General features: G+C 44.3%; 1 protein-coding gene across 1 annotated transcript in view; it reads right to left on the bottom strand.

Moving 5' to 3' along the window:
- Window positions 1–21,926, bottom strand: part of TMEM38A (transmembrane protein 38A) — a 55,239-nt gene that overhangs the window by 14,849 nt on the left and 18,464 nt on the right. The window contains exons 2-3 of the mRNA XM_040417451.1: window positions 3,595–3,751; window positions 1,060–1,244 (exon numbers count right to left, since the gene is read on the bottom strand). Of these exons, the coding sequence (XP_040273385.1) occupies window positions 1,060–1,244; window positions 3,595–3,751 (342 nt within the window). The remainder of the gene's footprint in view (window positions 1–1,059; window positions 1,245–3,594; window positions 3,752–21,926) is intronic.

Here is a 21,926-nt window from a genome sequence, read left to right as displayed (position 1 = left end):
CCAGAAATAAAAATATTATGTGGACAAACCCTTAAAGGGGTTGTCTGGGTGTTTAATATTGATGACCTACCCTTAGAATAGGTCATTAATAACTGGTATTAAAACAATCTGAGGTTCTCTTTATCATAGCAGTGGCATAAAACAGGGTACTTCCAAACTGTCCTTGTTTTATAATTTTATAGTGTTATTTAATGCTATTCATGCAAATTGTTGGAACCGTGTTTTGATACCGTTGGATGTACTACAACTCCCATTCTGCACTTTAGTAAAGGGAGACGTTTATTTTCTACCACTGGCCTGGTTACTGAGTTCTGCACCATATGCTAGCCACTACACCCAACACTTCCAGCCATGCACCCGCACCAAACCTTTACCATCAAGGCACCCCAACTACCATCAGGCAGGAGCACCAACATCTGGGTGTGCCCTAAGGGAAGAAAGGGTGCACCCTCCTTTTAGTGTCCTAGCCCTAGGGAACATTATGTGAGGATTGTCACTCCTGTCCTCTGCTCCACCCCCTGATGGGCTTGCGGCACATATATTAAATGGGTTATTCCCTGAAAAGTATTTATCACCTACAAAATAGGAAAAATGTTTTGAATTGCTGGGAGTCATAACACTGGGACCAACAGCAATCCTGAGAACGGAGGGTCCCAGATTATCTTCGTTCTCTTCTATGCAACTGACATAGATGGAACCCCATCAGTCAAACAGATATGAATGGAGAGGAAGACCGAAATGTGAACTACTGCCCAATTCCCATTTATTGGACTGGTGGAGCACTGTCTACATCATTAAAGTGGTGGACCACTGCTCCAATCACAAAGGGGACTCACAGAGCCTCCGTTCTTATCATTGCTGGGAGTTCCATCAGTCTAACCCCTCAATCCAATATTTAATACTTAATCCTGTGGATAAGTGCTAAGTATTTTTATGGGATAACTCCTTTAACACTTATATATCCACACACAATTAAGGTTTTAATGATAGAGTGAACAAAGCCTCATTCACATATTCTTGTAACAAGTATAATGAACCCAGCCCTAAGCATATGCTTACCTTTTACCCATCCAATAAGAACCATGATAACCCAACCATGATGGTAGTGGTGATGAGCATGGTGAATTCCAATGGCAATTTTCCGTACACGGACTACTTCTTTCATACCAACAAGGACAAGTTTCACCGGCAGAAAACTTACACACTTGTAGAAGAGATTCAGAGGGCAGAAAAACATGAGGTACCTGCAGAGACGAGAAGAATATAATATTGGTCTGTGAGAAGACACTTGTGGCAATCACAATGAATATCGGTCATGTTATGGCTAAATTCATACAACTGTGGTGTAGATGTGCCCGTGTTGTGGACCGCAATCCGCAAGGTCCGCAAAACATGGGCACCAGGCATGTGAACTCCGCATTGCGGTGTGGACCCTTTGACTTCAATGGCTCTGAAATCCACAAGATGTGGTGAAAGATGGGGTGTGTCCTATCTTCTGCGGTTCAGAGGCACGGATCTGGAAGCCCATGGAATGGCTTTGGTGTGTTTCCGTGGGCTTCCAATCCGTGCCTCCACATCGTAAAATATAGGACATTTTTGTACTGGCACACATTATAAGGGGATTTTTTTTATTATGGCATACATTAGGGGGCATTTTTGTACTGGCATTCTACTACTGGGGAACTATTGAGCACATTATTGCTAGTATGGGCACAAGGGGGGCATTATTACTATTGGGGGCACTGTTAACACTAAGTGCACTCTGGCAGATAATTATTACTATTAGTGGGACTTTGGGGAGCACTATTACTATAGGGGGCACCCTGGCACAGTATCGGCTTAGCAGAATTATTTTTGGGGGACACTATGTTTACAGCACTATTAGTTTCAGGGACACTATTTCCTAGGTGCAGTTATTTTATAGGGCACTGTGTTCCAAAAACTATTGAAGGGGACACTATCTGTGATTGTGGTACTAGTATTTGCAGGGGGGCTGTTTCTGAAGTATAGTAATGGGGAGCACAGTGGGCACAGTATTCGGGGTGGCAGGATGTGGTGTTGAGAAGGTGGGGACTATGATGCAAAAGTAGGAAACTAAGATGTCACACTCGAAAGACAAGAAATGGCTAAAATAAATCATCATGGCTGTCTGGTCTGAATGGAGAAGATGAGAAAAGAGAATGTCTACATCAGAGGATGATGAATGTCACTGGATGTAAGAGGTATGTGCTACCTGGTAGCACTGTATGGGCCATAGACACAATGGATAGGAGGGGACCTTATTGACTTTTATGGGACCGTTTTCTAGGCATGCTCTATGACCTGTGCAGAGGTCATTGTACAAGGAAAGAATAGATAAGATTTGACAATCACCTATTGTGAATGGTGGATCCTGCCTTATCTATACACAGAGGTGATATCATTACAGGCAGGATTAGAATGAGCTAACTGCAGTTAAGTGATCTGTATAACCATAAACATATAAAGTGGTGCCAATTATTAGACATAGTGGGCAGTGCAAAAACTGCAGCAGGATTTTTGGTTTTAGTTTAAATATAACACGTGACATGGAAAATTTAAAATAACATCATCAAATATTATTTAAAATATTTTAAAGGGCTTCTGTCACCCCACTAAACTGATTTTTTTTTTTGGGGCTAGTTAAATTAGTTATATTGCGATATATGAAAATATAATTGTGTTACTTACATTGATCCAGCAGTTTATTCAAAAAACGAAGTTTTATCATATGCAAATTCGGTCTCTACCAGCAAGTAGGGCGGCTACTTGCTGGTAGCTGCTGCAGAAATCCGCCCCCTCCTCTTGTTGATTGACAGGGCCAGCCGGGATCTCCTCCTCCGGCCAGCCCTGTCGGCATTTCAAAATGACATCACCGAAATAGAAGACGTCATCGGCGCAGGCGCACTGAGGGAGTTCTGAGGAGACGAGCCTCCTCATCTCAGAGCGCCTGCGCCGAATCAACACAGGCGCGCGATTTTTGAAACGCCGACAGGGCTGGTCGGAGGAGGAGATCCCGGCTGGCCCTGTCAATCAACAAGAGGAGGGGGCGGATTTCTGCAGCAGCTACCAGCAAGTAGACGCCCTACTTGCTGGTAGAGACCGAATTTGCATATGATAAAACTTCGTTTTTTGAATAAACTGCTGGATCAATGTAAGCAACACAATTATATTTTCATATATCGCTATATAACTAATTTAACTAGCCCCAAAAAAAAAAATCACTAGTGGGGTGACAGAAGCCCTTTAAACATAAAAAAGTGATTTAAACAGCAGGTCATTTTCTAATGACACGTTCCCTTTAAGAAGTCTTGACATATTATTAGGCCTAGTGGTCAGTTTTGAGACTGCATTATTTTAGGTAATTTTAGAAATAGAGATAGTGACATGGAAAATTAAAACAAAAATCACCCAAAACTCCCCCAAAAATAGTTCAACATAAAAATGCAGTTTAAACAATAGGTCATTTTCTGGTGGCATTTTCCCTTTCACCCAATTTTAGGGGATTTTTATAGGTTTTGGTAGTACTGGCTTATATGAATTTGATAGGACATGCTGTGACACAGAAATCCTTACCAGACAGCGGATGCTAGAAGTATATTGGCATTGTTGCTGAAATAATGGATGGGAGAATCTCCAAGCAAAACATCTGCAAGTATGTAGCTACCAAAGCAGTAGAGCATGGCACACAGCCAGGAGGCTACCGGACTGCGCCTAGAAAGGGCCACGGCACCTTTACATGAGAAAAGGGAGAGAACAGTGTATAATACACAAATAACATTCAGACATGACAAATTTATTAATTATCCATGACACAGTCAACTGATGATTTACATTACAAATAGCATGTCATTTATTATAACTGATTGTAAAGCACTGCGGAATATGTTAGCGCTACGATATATAAAGATTATTATAATGCCTACCTTACAAAAAAGGTGAAGAAGCAATAATTGTCCAAACCAGTTATAAGCCTTGTTCATATTGTGAATATTGATGCAATCTGTGATTGCGCTGGGGGGTCATTTACAAAGACCGGCGTTTTATGCATAAATTAGGCGCACCTCCGGCAGTCCTTGAGCCAGGCATAAATACGACTCCAGCCCCGTACTGGAGAAGTTTCTTGCCAACTTTTGCACCTGTTAGTAAATTTGCAGGGGCCGAAGTTCTGGGGGTTTTTTTTAACGCAAAATTGTTCAGCCATTCGTTGTTGCGGGTAGGTGTGGCTTAGCCACATGCAGCCTGGTTTGTACCCATGAGGGTACCTGCAGACAGGTGCGGATACGCATGCAGAAGATCCACACTAATTTCTGTGCAGATTTTTGTGCGTTAGTCGCAGAAAGCTGTCATTCATGTTGGAAACAGGACAGATCTGTCACGGCCTATGGTGTGTTTAGTGACACTTTCCTTCACTTGTGGTTGCCCGTGGCAACGTGTGGTGTTCTGTGCATGTGGTGGCAGTGTCTCGGCCTTCTGGCTGATCCCCAGGAGATGGTTGCCACGCATGTCGTTGCCGGCGGTACGGGTGGAGTGTGTGCTTGTTTGTGCTTTTCCCCTTTTAGTAGCTTTTATCCCTTGTCTGGTATTGGAAGGGTTAATTCCCTACCTAGTGTGTGAGTCTGTGTGTGGGTGTGGCTACTTAGGGCTATTTAGCTCCTGCTGGATGCCAGTAGCTGAGGGGTACTCCAGCCATGGTGTTTGCTGGAGTCATCCTCCTGGTATTATTCCACCTGTCCAGTGAGGGCCACCCTTGTGGTCATAAGAATGTCTAGGCATAGATGTTCTGATGTTATGCTATGTCTTGTGGTGTCTTTATGTTTATTGCAGCTTATGGTCCTGGGTTCCTGTGTGATGTGTGGTGTGTGCTGTGTCCGTCTATGTTGTTGTGGACAGCAGCACTTGTGCACGGGTTCAAGGCTGTGTGTCTTTGGCAGGTAGGTGTGGTACTAGTTTCACTTACCTGCCATTGCCATATGCTGTATATGTTCCCCTTTCCTGTGTAGCTTGGCCAGTGAGTCTCCTGTTCGTCCGTGCCTAGGAGGAACAGGTCGTCTTACCCTGCTCCTAGTCCAGGGCCACCCTGAGGCCTAGTAGGGATCTTAGGTTCCGGTGTATGAGCCCTCCTACCATCAGGGTTGGCTCATACGGTTAGGAGTCAGGGTCAGAATTAGGGATGTATTAGGAGGTGACCTGCTCCCTGATCCTGTCGTCCTGGCCTAGCAGCTACTCTTATCTTTGACACCGCACAGCTGAGGGTTTTCCCCATCCACAGCCGTGATAAGATCCCACTATAGTGAATGGAGATCCGATGGGTCCTAGCGGTGTCCAGCTATTCCGCTCCTCTTAAAAAAAAAAAGAGAAGTAGTATCTGTCCTTTATACTTTCTCTCTTTTTCATGATACACACCTGATTTTTGCTTCAAAAACCTGCACACGTGGCAGCAGCCTTAGGGGTACAACCACACGGCGCAGTAGTGTCATGACTGTGGCATGGCCATACTGCGGTACCTGTGCGGTTTTCGGGGCCACAGTTGCCTCTAATTAAACTTACGAGGTGCCCCTCGGCCATTTACAGTACAGACCCACTAAACAGTGCAGTCTCATTAGTTTAATTAGTGCCTGCTGCAGCCCGTGCAACTGCCGCGGTGCTCATCTACAGCACAGCCGCGTCGTGACCGTGCTGTATGGTGGTACCCTAAGGGTGTCACAAAACATTTCTGCAACAAAATCTACAGAAGACACCCTTAGTGTAATGTCAATGTGGGAAAGTGATATTGGATGGCAGGCAGCTGATCTGCTATCCAGAACTAAATATAGTCAATAGGTCAGCAGAGGTTGAGGGGCACCTGTCAGGGACCATCAAAGTCATTATGGAATAAGAGAGAAGAACATGTCTTAGTCAGGCCTGCGAGAAACATGAAGGCCCAGCGACAGATATAACAATTAGCACGAATGATCCTGATGATTATGCCAAAAACTGGCACAACAATGTTAGTAAATGCCTGCCTATTTTTACATTTACAGGATTAGTAAATCTGCCCAATTGGCTTTAATGTGTTAGTATTCAGTTCAAATACGGACAGCACCCAGACAGAAACAACATTGCTCGTGTGAAATTAGACTAAAACCTGTCTAATAAATGGACGGACTAAACTGATTTTTATAAAAGATTCTAAATACATTTTTATAAAAGATTCTACATAGCATTTTTAAAAAATTAAAGGGGTTATCCAACAGTATAAACACCCCCCACAATGCCAGGCCCCCTCCTATGGGAGATACTTACCCGGTCCCCGGCACCCACGTCCCTCCAGATCCCTGCATGGTCGCAGCTGCATCTCTCTGTCACGCAGATCAAAATATCCGCTGACAGGGGGGTGCGACTGCGACTAATAGCAGGCCACTTTGGGCTGCACCCCCGTTGCCAGATGTTTTGATCCACACAACGGAGAGATGCAGCGGCAACCATGCAGAGACACATTAAAGCCAATGGGGCTGATTTACTAATCCTATAAAAGGCTACGTAAACAAAGGCGGCAATTTACTTACATTGTTGTGCCAGTTTTTGGTGTGAAAAAGACGCAAGAGCCCTTTTTGCAACTTTTTGTTGCACATCCGTTTTTGTACGCCAGCCTTGCCACTTGGGAGAGGCGAAGGAGTGGCGTGGGCCAGGCATGTGATATGTTAAATTTACTAACATTTACACTGTAAAAAAGGAGGGACGACTACTCCACTCAGGGGCTGGCATAGTTTTCAGACAGACTGCCGGATGTGCACCTAATTTTTGACGAGGCCTAAACTTTTTCTGCCAGACTTTGAAAAATGACCCCCATAGCCATATCACAGTGGATCAGGCTGGATGATAGGCTGGTGCAGGGAGAGACACTTCTCTCTGACTCTTTAGCAACTATTGGTTGGCTCACTTGGAGACAGATTTTTACGCCAGAATTGTGACACAATTATGGCTCAAAACAATGCCCCTTTGGCCACAACCCTTTCTAATAAGGCCACTCCCTTTCATATTTTTTACTTCCTGTTCAGGAAAAATAGCAGAATCTTGTATCTTAAGTCATTTTCAAGAAAACACAGAAATAAAAAAAATTAGGGAAAACTGAAGTTTTTACTGACAGAACTTGGGGAGTCATTTACAAAGACTTTCGTTTCTTCCGTTGTGCTAGCAGTTTGTGCGTCCGGAGTAAGAACTACTCCAGCCCCTGACTATAGTAGTTTTCACTCCGCATTATGCCTATGGAAAAAATTGTAAATATGTCTCTGTCCTACGCCTCTGCCCTGGCTCAGACCCCGCCACACCTACCTCCGTTACTCCTTCTTCACTCCCTAGTGGCAAGCATGGCGCAAAAACACCCATGCAACAAAATATCGCAACTTTTTTTTACATAAAAAACTGGGGTAGCACACTGCTTTGAGATTTCTGTATCTGTTAATGAGCTCTGTGATGGCCTTAAAGGGGTTGTCCCATCTCACACACTGGTGGCAAATGGCTAGGATATGCTACCAATATCTGATAGGTGCAGGTCCCACCTCTAGGACCTGTACCTATTTCTAGAATGGTGTCCGCAAAGTGAAGGAAAAAGGACTGCGCTGAAATTCTCTTACATGAAAAAAAAAATCTCTTGTTGGCAAAAGAGTCCTTGTTTCCCAGCGGTGGGGAATGGTATCACCAAGGAAGGGGGGGAAGAAGGGGAGAAGGTAAAGCATTATATATACCTGGCACTACAGGGGGAGGCATTATATACTGGGACTAAGGAGGGCACTACAAGAGGAGCAATATATACTGGCACTACAGAGGGGGAGCATTATATATTGGCACTATGGGGTAAGATTTATATACTGGCACTGCAGGCAGGAAGCATTATACTGGTACTAGAGGGGGAGCATTATATACCCCATCTTCCATGTGCCTTATAGTAATCCTAGTGTCTTCTTATATAGCAGAGGGGGCTGCACACCCCTGACCAAAAACATCTGCGCATGGTGGTCTGGACCAAATGGAGGAGAAAAGGAAGGTGAGCAACTCAAATCCGTTGAGACATCACCTGTAAGTCACTGGATCTGCCCCTGACTGCTTCTTTTAAATGTGTTTTAATCTCTTTATTAGAAAGTAATGCCAGCTAGGACATCGCCATTTGCTGCAACCATGACCCCAAAATGGCAGCAGTGTTGAATTTTTTGTCAATTTTTTGAGGTCACGGTTTCGACAAACGTGTGAGTCTCAATGCTAACCCATTCATTCCTAGGGCATGCCACAAATCGCTGTGTAGCTGGACCCTAATTCAGTTTCATGTAACTAAGGGCTCATTCACACGAAAGTGTGCTGCTCGTTGCCGTATTGCGGACCGCATTTGCGGATCCGCAATACACAGGCACCGTTCCGTGTGCATTCCGCAACACGGATGCGGAACCATTCACTTCAATGGGTCCGCAAATACGGAGATGCGGAACAGTGAGGAACAGAAGCAAGGAATGTTCCGTGCCTCCATGCTGCAAAAAGATAGAACTTGCTCTATCTATTTGCGGAATGGACGGATCGCGGACCCATTCAAGTGAAAGGGTCTGTGATCCCCATGCGGCTGCCCCACGGACGGTGCCCGTGTATTGCGGACCGCAATTTGCGTGAACAAGCCCTAATAATGACTGAAGTCATAGAAAAATTTGCAACGTTCCCCATCTACCCAGGCACATGCTCAGATGTTTCCGGTTGATAGCCATACACAGAGGCCTATGCACATATTGACATTGAGTATTTACCTAACTAGGGAGGAGGCACATTCAGCTAAATCCTATCAGGTTTTCTAGGTGACCATACTATGTAGGAAAGAATCAGTGTTCCCTTGCGTGCGTCCCTTAACCTAGATGTTGGCAACGGCAAATACTATTATCCACCCAAAAGACAAGAAAGGGCATGGCTGAAACTTGGCACCAGTGCCAGATCCATATCATGGGCAGTTAGTGCCAGCTGTGTTACTATATAACTCACTTTGCTTCTGTTTCAACTCCAGTTAGATTAGTAGCATAGCTATTAAAATGTGCTTCATATAATTGTTTGGTTGACAGAGGACCTGTCAACTGATGACATGTCTGTTCTCCTAACTACTCGCATTCCCTATGTATACTGTGCCATTCCTCTATTATTCCTTCTAGAAGTTTGTAAATGAATTCCCTGCAATCTTCAATAAAGGTCCATCTGGGTGTTACCAGTTGGGACTGTATCACTGCACAGTGTGCCACTGTAAACTCTGATTGGATAGTGTCAGATTGTGCAGGGACACAACCTCCAATTGGTAACACTTATTTGGACCTTTACTGCAGACTGCTGGCAAATTGTTCATAAAGACACAATACAGAGTCATAACAATATGTGCTCCAGAATTGTTCTCACATGATTGTAAAGCAGACATGTCAGGAGAGTTGCAGGTCCTCTTTAAAATGATGTTTCATCCTGCAGCGATATCATTAATTAACCCCAAGGCTGCAGTATCTTAACGAGGTTATCCCATGATTCATGTTAAAAATGAATGTAAAAAAATCTCTTTCTAACAAAGCTAGAACCATCCCTGTACCTCACATGGATTCAGAGATCTCCTCATTCATTGTTCCAGTTGCTCTGCTAAAGGTATATTAAGCTGGCAGCTCAGAGGGCGTGTCCTTTCGGATGCAGCTCTCTCCCTATCACAGCTCAGGAATGAGTTGAAGGATGCAACTGAGCATGTGCATTCATCTCAGGGAGGTGGACATTGAAAAAGGGAAAAGAACAAACAGCAGGTGGCACTATACAGATACATTTCATTGAATATTTGATTCGCTATACAACATCTTTAATTACATGCAATTACAAAAGTATTTAGATCTTGGTGCTGCAGAATATTTATTTGTGGGACAACCCCTTAAATTTTTGCAGTGCATTTCATTTAGATTAAATTATGTTAGATTCATCATAAATAGTTATAGTTTATATTGTACAACAGACTTTTTTGAGTTTGAGTTTCGGGTGATCACATTGGAACAGATTCACATGAAGTGGTTTACCAAAGAACTACAGCAGCTGTGCAAGAGAGCTCATTGAGAGGTCCAGGAACATGTGAGTAATGTGAGGACTCCCATCAGTCTCTCATTGATCTTGACATTAATGGAAGCCCCAGTTACTGGACCTCCACTACTGTTACTTATGTGAGATTATCATATCATTAACCCCTTAAGGACACAGCCTTTTTACACCTTAGGACCAGGCCATTTTTTGAAAATCTGACCAGAGTCCCTTTAAGTGCTGATAACTTTAAAACGGTTTGACTTATCCAGGCCGTTCTGAGATTGTTTTTTCGTCACATATTGTACTTCATGACACTGGTAAAATGGAGTCAAAAAAAAAATTTTTTTTGCACCAAAAAATACCTAATTTAACAAAAATTTGAAAAAAATTTGCAAATTTCAAAGTTTCAGTTTCTCTACTTCTGTAATACATAGTAATACCCCCAAAAATTGTGATGACTTTACATTCCCCATATGTCTACTTCATGTTTGAATTGTTTTGGGAATGATATTTTATTTTTTGGGGATGTTATAAGGCTTAGAAGTTTAGAAGCAAATCTTGAAATTTTTCCGAAATTTACAAAAACTCAATTTCTAGGGACCAGTTCAGGTCTCAAGTCACTTTGCGAGGCTTACATTATAGAAACCACCCAAAAATGACCCCATCTAAGAAACTACACCCCTCAAGGTATTCAAAACTGATTTTGCATACGTTGTTAACCCTTTAGGTGTTGCACAAGAGTTATTGGCAAATAGGGAGGAAATTTGAGAATTTCATTTTTTTGTCTAATTTTTCATTTTAACCCATTTTTTCCACTAACAAACCAAGGGTTAACAGCCAAACAAGACTGTATCTTTATTGCCCTGACTCTGCCATTTACAGAAACACCCAATATGTGGCCGTAAACTACTGTACGGCCACACAGCGGGGCGTAGAGTGAAAGGTGCGCCGTTTGGTTTTTGGAAGGCTGATTTTTATGGACTGGTTTATTTACACCATGTCCCATTTGAAGCCCCCTGATGCACCCCTAGAGGAGAAACTCCCTAAAAGTGACCCCATCTAAGAAACTACACCCCTCAAGGTATTCAAAACTGATTTTACATACGTCGTTAACCCTTTAGGTGTTGCACAAGAGTTATTGGCAAATGGCGATGAAATTTGAGAATTTCATTTTTTTGCCTAATTTTCCATTTTAACCCATTTTTTCAACTAACAAAGCAAGGGTTAACAGCCAAACATGACTGTATCTTTATTGCCCTGACTCTGCTGTTTGCAGAAACACCGCATATGTGGCCGTAAACTACTGTACGGGCACACAGCGGGGCGTAGAGTGAAAGGTGCGCCGTTTGGTTTTTGGAGGGCTGATTTTGCTGGACTGTTTTTTTGGCACCATGTCCCATTTGAAGCCCCCCTGATGCACCCCTAGATTATAAACTCCATAAAAGTGACCCCATCTAAGAAACTACACCCCTCAAGGTATTCAAAACTGATTTTACAAACTTTGTTAACCCTTTAGGTGTTGCACAAGATTTAATGGAAAATAGAGATACAATTTCAAAATTTCACTTTTTTGGCAGATTTTCCATTTTAATATTTTTTTTCCAGTTACAAAGCAAGGGTTAACAGCCAAACAAAACTCATTATTTATGGCCCTAATTCTGTAGTTTACAGAAACACCCCATATGTGGTCGTAAACAGCTGTACAGGCACACGGCAGGGCGCAGAAGGAAAGGAACACCATATGGTTTTTGGAAGGCATATTTTGCTGGACTGGTTTTTTTGACACCATGTCCCATTTGAAGCCCCCCTGATGCACCCCTAGAGTAGAAACTCCAAAAAAGTGACCCCATTTTAGAAACTACGGGATAGGGTGGCAGTTTTGTTGGTACTAGTTTAGGGTACATATGATTTTTGGTTGCTCTATATTACACTTTTTGTGCGGCAAGGTAACAAGAAATAGCTTTTTTGGCACAGTTTTTTTTTTTGTTATTTACAACATTCATCTGACAGGTTAGATCATGTGGTAATTTTATAGAGCAGGTTGTCACGGACGCGGAGATACCTAATATGTATACAATTTTTTTTATTTATGTAAGTTTTACACAATGATTTCATTTTTAAAACCAAAAAAATGTTTTAGTGTCTCCATAGTCTAAGAGCCATAGTTTTTTCAGTTTTTGGGCGATTATCTTAAGTAGGGTCTCATTTTTTGCGGGATGAGATGACGGTTTGATTGGCATCTATTTTGGGGTGCATATGACTTTTTGATTGCTTGCTATTACACTTTTTGTGACGTAAGATGACAAAAAATGGCTTTTTTTACACCGTTTTTATTTTTATTTTTTTACGGTGGTCATCTGAGGGGTTAGATCATGTGATATTTTTATAGAGCCGGGCGATACGGACGCGGCGATACCTAATATGTATACTTTTTTTTATTTATGTAAGTTTTACACAATGATTTCATTTTTGAAACAAAAAAAATCATGTTTTAGTGTTTCCATAGTCTAAGAGCCATAGTTTTTTCAGTTTTTGGGCGATTATCTTGGGTAGGGTATGATTTTTGCGGGATGAGATGACGGTTTGATTGTTACAATTTTGGCGTACATGCGACTTTTTTGATCACTTTTATTACCTTTTTTGGGAAGTAAGGTGGGCAAAATTTCAATTTCATCATAGTTTTTTATTTTTTATTTTTATGGTGTTCACCGTTCTGGTAAAGTAACATGACCGTTTTATAGATCAGGTCGTTACGGACGCGGCGATACCAAACATGTGTAGGGAATTTTATTTTTTTCATTTTTTATCAGTGATAAATGTGTTTTTTGATTTTTACTTTTTTTTCACTTTTATTCACTTTTTTTTGACCCAGACCCACTTGGTTCTTGAAGATCCAGTGGGTCTGATGTCTGAATAATACAGTACAGTACAATATATATTGTTCTGTACTGTATTTTACTTACACTGAACAGATCTATGCCTTTCAGCACAGATCTGTTCAGCACCATGGACAGCAGGACGCCTGAGAGGCGTCCTGTTGCCATGGGAACCTTCCCCGTCTGCTCAGAACTTCGCAGACGGGGAAGGGTAAGGAGGGGATCTCTCGGGGGGCTCTCTGGGGGCTCTCTCCCTCCCCATCGGGGGGCTGCAAAGGCACAGCAGCCCCCCGATGGGAGAGGGAGGGAGCTCCCTGCGCTGTTAACCTTTTCCATACAGCGGTCCGTACGGACCGCTGTATGAAAAGGGTTAAACGGCTGACATCGCATCGCAGATGTCAGCCGTTTATACCAGGGTGCCAGCAATGTGCTGGCACCCTGGTATCCCCACTAGACACCAACGATTATACAAGGGGAGGCGGGCGGGGGATCGCGATCCCGCCTGCCGCACCGCCCGCCTCCCGCACCGCCCACACCGCCCGCAACCCTCCCCCTGCACCTCCCGCCACCATAAAAATCATTCGGGGGTGCAGGGGGGGGGTGAATAAAACTTTTTTTTTAGGCATATAAAGTTTCTGATCCCCGCGGTCAGGGACTGCGGGGACCAGAAACTTCAGAAATCGCAGCAAACCGCAGGTCTGAATTGACCTGCGGTTTGCCGCGATCGCCGACATGGGGGGGTCACGGGACCCCCCCGCGCATTTAGCCTAGGTGCCTGCTCAATGATTTGAGCAGGCACCGGGTTCCGACCACTGCCAGCCGCACGGCAGTGATCGAAAATACACAGGGCGTACATGTACGCCCTGTGTCCTTAAGTACCAGGGCACAAGGGCGTACCTGTACGCCCTATGTCCTTAAGAGGTTAAAATCAATTAAAGGGGTTATTCCATGACTAATGTAAAAAATGAAAATCAGACATCATATAGTACATGACAATCTCTTTCTAAGGCCTCTTGCACACGAACGTTGTGCATCTGCTCTGTACACTGGGGACCGCAAAGCGGCCGGGACGGATCGAGACCCATTCAACTTGAATAGGTCCGTGACCCATCCGCAAAGCACTCCGTAGTGCTTCTGTGTGGTTCCGATGCATGCTTCCGTTCCGCATCTCCGTGATTGTGGACCCATTCAAGTGAATCGGTCCGCATCCGTGATGTGGGGTGCACACGGGCCAGTGTATTGCGGACCCGCCGTATTGCAGACCCGCCATGGGCACACAACGTTCGTGTGCAAGAGGCCTAACAAAGTTAGAACCAGCCCTGTACCTCACATGGATCCAGAGATCTCCCCATTAATCTGATAGATTTATATCAAGCCGGCAGCTCAAGGGGAGTGTCTTTTCTGCTGCAGCTCAGAGGGTGTGTCCATGCTCTCCCTATTACAGCTCAGGAGGCAGATAAAGGATGAAACTGAGCATGTGCGGCCTTCTCAGTGAGCAGGTTAAAGAAATAAGAAAAAAACTAACAGCAGGTGGCGCTATACAGATACATTTTATTGGATAACTCAGTGGCGATGCAAAATTTTTAATTACATGTAATTACAAAAGTATTCGGATCCAGGTGCTGGTTTAAAAACTATAGAATATTTTTCGTGGGACAACCCCTGTAAGGAAAACATCTTAAGGCCCAATGTGGTCGGCAAATAGCGGATCCACAAAATATGCACACTGATGTCTTCTGTGTGCTTTCCGCATCTATATGTCTGTTCCACAAAAGTCAGAACATGTCCTATTCTTGCCCCCAAATGCGGACCACAGACCCATTGAAGTCAATGGGTCTGCAATAAATCCAGACATCACAAGAATGGTATATGTATTTTATGGATCCACGTTTTGCGCACCACAAAATACATACAGTCATATGAATGTACCTTTTAGGTAACAGTCTGTGCAACAAATTTATGAAAGTGCTAAAAGTCATAACTTTTAAATTTTTTCTTATAAATGTTTTTTCATTTTGCGGGATTAGTTGTAGGATTTTTAGGAACCATTTTGGGGTATATATAGTGTATTAAATAACTTTTATTATTTTATTTTTAGGGGGAAAGATAAAAAATCTGCAATTTTTACATTATTTTGTGGAATTTTTTTTAAGGCGTTCACTGTGTGGCAAAAATAATATAATTTGATTTTCTGGGTCACTACAATGATGATAATGTCACATTTCTATATATCTTTATTATTTTTCTCTCCTCCTGTCAGCTCTGTAGCTGCTCCCTCATTCTCCTCCTCACTGACAGGGAAGGGGGAGGGGGCTGCTTTATCTGCTCATATCTCTGGTTTGGTACCAGCTAGAGATATGGGTATTGTTTGAAAGCTGACATTCCAAGCTTTTAGACAATACCAGAATGACAGTAATATGTTCAGTTCAGAGGAAGATATCACTGATAGAAATCGGGATGCTGTCAGTTAATATCTGGGAGGCCCAAGCCACCATGGTTTTTATGTCTGGTCAGTACCCCAGCTGCAAGTCTAGGGTGTCTGTTAAGTTGAGATTGATGTTCTCATTACCATATTTGAGATCGGATATGATAATTGAATACCTAGGTATGGAATGCGATGTTTTTGACAATTATAGAGAAAACCTGACTGTATTATCATTTTATTTGTTTGGGATATATTCATGCCTAGAAGTTGGGATTTTGTACTGTTGACTTTATAATATGATACTCGCTCAATCGACAGCATGGTGGGCTCCCCAATCTGACAAACTGTGGGTAAACATAGAGAAACATACTAGTCAGACATTCTCTTACTGGCCTCTAACGTGGGCAGTATAAATAATACCAACTTACTGCCGACAGTCAAATCCACTCTTCAAACATGGAAATCTTACATTAAAATATGCTCAAATCTACCAATCCTTAAAACAATGGAAATTCTCCTACAAGTCCTAGATATTGTCATCCCAGAAATATCAGTCTCCTCATGGTTACAATCAGGTATTAAGACCATACAAGACCTTTACAAAGACCCAGTTCTTCATAATTTTCTATTTTTAAGCAATAAATATGGACTAGATAAATCAGAGTTATATCCAGTCAGGTCCATAAATATTGGGACATCAACACAATTCTAAGATTTTACACCACCACAATGGATTTGAAATGAAACTAACAAGATGTGCTTTAACTGCAGACTGTCAGATTTAATTTGAGGGTATTTAAATCCAAATCAGGTGAACGGTGTAGGAATTACAACAGTTTGCATATGTGCCTCTGTGGCGAAACCAACCTCGCCACTGGGTTTTGGAGGGGCCTGTTTGTTGGAGGGGGAGACCGACTGTCTCCCCTTTGGATACCCAGCTCTGCTGCTGGAGGGGGGAGACCGACTGTCTCCCCTTTGGCTAAACAGCTCTGTTGCTGGGGGACAGGACCGACTGTCCCTACCCCCTGTGCTGTAAGTGCAGAGACCACGGTCCCATCTGCACGGTTGTGGGGCTTACTGTCTCCCCCTGGTAAGTTAAGCTGCTGCTGGGGAATGGAAACTGGGCTCTCAATTCCCAATAAATGACACGGCCGCTGGGGAATGGAGACTGGGCTCCCAATTCCCTGCAATTCACACTGCCAATAGGGAGAGGGGGTAGCAAGCTCCTCTCCCATACATATTTCCAGCCTCTGGGGAGGGAGACCGACTGTCTCCGCTCCCAATACAGTGTCCTGTTGCTGGGGAAAGGAGACTGGGCTCTCTATTCCCTGTAGGACACTCTGCCGCTGAGGAATGGAGACTGGGCTCCCAATTCCTTGCAGGACCGGTGGACAGACCTCGGTCCCATCTCCACCGGCCACCTGGGTTTCTTCCCAGTAAACATCCACAATATTCTCCCAGCTGAAGGGCTCTGGACCGGGGTCTGACTTCTTGCTGTCCTGCTGAGCCTTCCCAATGGAGTGGAAGAGATCTCGGTAGTCCTGCTCCAGTTCCCACTCTAGGGTTGCTAGGTGAGCCAGGTCTTTCTCTACCTCATGAGGGTCATCCCAATCCTGCCTAGCCTCCCTCTCGTAGAAAATGTCCCGAAGTCTGGACTGTGCAGGGCTCCCGAAGTCAGGCTCTGCAAAGGACCGCCTCCAACAACCAGGTTCCAACCAGGCTTCTTCCGTGGTAGCGCTGGCACCAGGGCAGAGTACCGCTGATACCTGCCCACAAAGCAACCTCCACTCTAAGCCAGGGAGCAACACAGAGACCGGGAGTACCAGTTACCAACATAACCTTGGTGGACTCACTGGACAGAGACAGGCTACCAAATTAAACAGGTCCAGTATTTGGTGGTCGGTGGACTGCCAGACTAACTCAGATACTGACCGGCGTGAGGTCAGGTATCTGGTTAGTCTTCCCTGGGACGGGGAGATGTGTGGCGAAACCAACCTCGCCACTGGGTTTTGGAGGGGCCTGTTTGCCAGCCTCTTGCCCCAGGATTATGGGCCCTCTCATCAGCCCATGCTAAACTTTTGAACCCCTGGTCAAATTCGTGCCCTTTTGGGATATGTTAAATGTCTATGTGTACTGTAAAGGGTGGGACATTGTATATTTGAGTAGTGATGTCTGTCCTATTGTCTCCACGTGTGTATTGGCGATTTCCCTTTGTCCTGAGAGATAATTGAATTACTCCTCGGTTGTCTCCAGGACAGAAGACATTGTGTATTCTCCTGCCTGTGATGATTACATTAACCCATTGTGTAAGGTAATTGTATCACAGGCAGAGGGGAGGATTTTGTGTGGGAGTGTTTTACTGTATTGTACGTGTTTATTGGTTGTTTTTACAAAACCCTGTGGGTGGTAACCTTGTTGGAAAATGTGTATAAGTCAATGGTTGTGTGTTCAATAAAGAGCTCCTGTTTTACCCTTCATCATGTTGAGGCTGGTGTTTGGATAACTGATCGACACTGGGGATTGCTATACGCTGAAGATTTGCTATACTCTCCTGGCTATAACTACTAGCTCTTGTAAGAGCTGTTCCTGTTCCTGGTTCCTGTGGTGGTTTTGGTATAGAGCGGAGTGGTTGGAGTCTCTTTGGGAAGCGCTAGGAGCATCATTCGACGGAGGTACCTGGTCGGGGTGCCAGGAGATCCGTTACAGCCTCCCACTTGTTAAGGAACCAAAAGTAATGGGACAATTGGCTTCTCAGCTCTTCTATGGCCAGGTGCGTGTTATTCCCTCATTATCCCAATTACAATGAGCAGATAAAAGGTCCAGAGTTCATTTCAAGTGTGCTATTTGCATTTGGAATCTGTTGCTGTCAACTCTTAAGATGAGATCCAAAGAGCTGTCACTATCAGTGAAGCAAGCCATCATTAGGCTGAAAAAACAAAACAAACCCATCAGAGAGATAGCAAAAACATTAGGCGTGGCCAAAACAACTGTTTGGAACATTCTTAAAAAGAAGGAACGCGGGGGCATGGCGGCGCGCACGTGCACGTGCACGTGAGGACGCGTGCTCGTAGGTGGGGAGGTTGAAGCGCTGGGAGCCTGAGGGGGGATGAGGACGGACCGCATCCAATGAGGGAGAGGAGCTGGCAGCTACCCGTCTGTTAGCCGCACGCCGCATACCGATCGCGGCGTTTGCAATCAGCTGTCCAGGTACAACAGCGGCGCAGAGGGGGACGGCTCCCTGCACGGACCGAATGAGCCCAAACAGCACAAACGACGCCAAGTCAAAGACGCCAGGAAGCAGGTCAGTGCAGAGGAATACAGCAGGCGAGAGACGGAGAGAGCGCTGCCGGAGGTCTGTATTCTAAGGAATGTGGTAAAAACAGCAAGGCCCTCCCGCCACCACCGGAGTCAAGGTCGGATTCTCCTTTTATGTTTGTTTTATTTGTATTATTTGTGTCCTCTCTCTGCCTACCCTATTAAGCATTTGGAGGGGGAAGGAGAGGTAAGATTGAGGACATTTAAGGGCCCCTAAGGGGAAAGGATTAACTATGAAGAAAGGGTTAACGCGGTAGAGATCTGGGGGGGAGAGAAAGAGAAAAGAAAAAAAAGAGAAAAACCCTGTGATGTTACATGACTGTTGCTAATGACACTGGGAAAGTGAATAATGCACAAAATACCTACTGATTCAACGATAAGCATAAAGTAATATCCTGGCGCCGTGACAACGAGTGACTGACCTAAATAAGGGGTATCGTTAAAGTCGGTCTAAGGGGACTAGACTAACCCTTAACCTTAAACGCCAATTTTTCGAGAGACATCCTTTACTTGAATATAGAAGCATCTCACAGGGCATAGATAGGTGACCCAGAGGGGGAAGGAAAAGGAAAAAATATAATAATAATTTTTTGGATAAAATAAGGAAACACCACAGGGATCCCCCCCCCACCCTCGGAAGCATCATACTATGCCTGGCTGGGCCGGGGCCGACAGCGGCTAAAAGAACCGGCAAATAGAGGGGTGAGGAGGAGAATGGACCGAGTGGTAGGAGGGCTGAATTAGGATAGACCATATAAGCTCTCTCTCCTGATTCTCTGGGGAAGGGACCCCGTGGGAGGTATAAGAGGGGACCCCTAAAAAACGGGGGAAATTTGCTGGAAAAATCAGAGGAGGGTCACAGCAGTAAAGTCGGGAGGGAAGAAGAAAAAAAAAAAAAAGAAAAAGATGGTGATGTTACATGACGGCTGCCAATGTACTGGGAAAGTAAAAAACGTACAAAATACCGTCTGATCCAAGGATAAGCATAAAGTATTAACATGCTGTCATAGCAAGAGTGATTGACTCAGATAAGGGATACTGTAAAAGCCGCTCTAAGGAGACTGTACTAACCCTCAACCTTAATCGCTAATTCCTCAAGAGGAGGAAGGTTAGCAGAGAGGACCCTTATAAAGCGGGGGAAATCTGCTGAAAAAATCAGAGGAGAAGCCCAAGTGACCTCCCCTTCCCTCCCGGATATAATGCTCATATACCACAGGGTTTATAAAGAGATTTTTTATCAATGTGATAAATATATGATAAGATCCTAAGTCCTCTGAGAACTTGCCCAGGACTTCTAGGGCCAGGAAGACAAATACACAAACAAAGGCATCTGGGACTCTTCCCCCTAGAACGGAGGGGAACTTATATATGCTGGACTTGTGGGGTACCATTACTTAGAGCATCCACATGACTAGGGATGCTCTGGAGAAATTGGAAAACTAGGGAATTCACAAAAAAAAAAAAGGGAACAGACACCCCACCTAGTACTTCCCCCCTCGCCATTTGGAAGGTAGGGGGGGCTAGGTGGAGAGTAAAGAGGAAACCGGGGGAGGCAGTCGAAGGTCAAGCTGGGGAAAAGAATTAGAAAAAGGGAAAATATGAGCAGAATGACGAGTAGGTCTACAAGGGGGGGACCTCCGACAACCCCGAGTAATACATCCACAACAAGCTCTATAAGACCTTTCATGACTAAAGGGGCAAGTCCGCAAACACAAGGAGCCCCGGGAGGGACAAAGCAACAGCAATTTAATAAAGACCAAAAGTCTGTAAACAAAAAACCCCAGGGGGAAAACATCAGCGAAACATCAATAGAGTCAAGAGAAGAAGGCAATATAGAGCATAGATCGGAGGGCAATGGGAATAAGGGACACCGATCAGATGCACAGCCCCCCCATAACGGAGAAATTGCAGAGATGCTACAAAGGATGGAAATGGCGATTAAGGAGGAAATCAAAGGGGAAATACGGAATCTGCGTACAGACCTTGGACATTTTATGTCCAGAATTGAAACAATAGAAGAACGAATAGAGACGACCGAACAAGAAGTAAAAGGGTTAAAACATCAAACTGACCAGACACAACGACAACAGAGACTTATCCTCTATAAAATAGAAGATCAGGAAAATAGAAACCGCAGACAAAATTTAAGGATAAGATCGATCCCAGAGGAGAGGGGAGAAGATCTCAGGAAAAAAATGCAGATGATATTCAATCCCCTCTTGGAAAAACCAATAGAAGAACCCATAAGGATAGAAAGGGTTCATAGAGTGGGGAATCCACAAAGAGTCAACTCAGAGCGAACAAGAGATGTGATAATCAGATTCCGACTCTATGAGGATAAAGAAATAGTGTGGAAGAAACTGCGAGGTCAATCTCCGATAGTGCTAGATGGGAGAGAGTTACAGATATTCTCTGACCTATCCACCGAGACCCTGGCAAGGAGACGAGTACTGAAGCCACTTCTAAAGCAGATGATAGACTTAAACATTAAATATACTTGGGGACATCCGGCATGCCTAATTGGCACAAAAGACGGAAGATCAGCAACACTGAGATTTCCGGAAGATTTAGAAGAATTTTGTAAAAAACTAGATATTCAGATACCCGACTTACCAGGATGGGAATAGAGGAGTAGGAGAGAAGGGAGGAGGGAGAAGGGGAGAGGGGAAGGAGGAAAGGGAAAGAAAGGGAAAGAATATATATGAGTCAAAGTTATAATGATTTAGTCTTGCCGGTGACCCTTGCTGGTGGTGCTGGGTGCGTTGGGGGATCTACCTATCCCCCCTCCCCCCCGCACAACGAGTGATGCGGAGGAGAGGCAATCCCAGGACCCCACCTAGAGGAAACTGGGCCAGACATGGAGGATGGTCCAGAGGCCAAAAACTGGCCGAAAGGGGAGGGAGGGGGAGGGGGGGGAGCGGGGAGGGGATTGGAGGAGATGGGGGGGAGGAGGGAGGGTGGAGGGGCACGGGAGGAGAAGGAGGGAAGGGGGGGGAGGGACCTATCTCACCAAAATAATCAGAAAGAAGGGGAAGATTAAAAGATGCCACAAATCAAATGTATATCTTATAATGTGAAAGGTCTCAATAGCCCGACCAAGAGGCATAAGGTCCTCAAGGAATTGAAGGGATATAAAGCAGATATATCCTTTTTACAGGAAACCCATATTACCCTAGGATCAAATATTAGACTATATGCCCCAGAGCTCCCCATTTGGTACTACGGGGATTCAATATCCAAAAGAG

Source organism: Bufo bufo, chromosome 2 (assembly GCF_905171765.1).
Source record: "Bufo bufo chromosome 2, aBufBuf1.1, whole genome shotgun sequence".
Classification (NCBI taxonomy): Eukaryota; Metazoa; Chordata; class Amphibia; order Anura; family Bufonidae; genus Bufo; species Bufo bufo.
The sequence above is the reverse complement of the archived record's forward strand: the minus strand, read 5'-3'. Positions and strand labels throughout refer to the sequence as shown.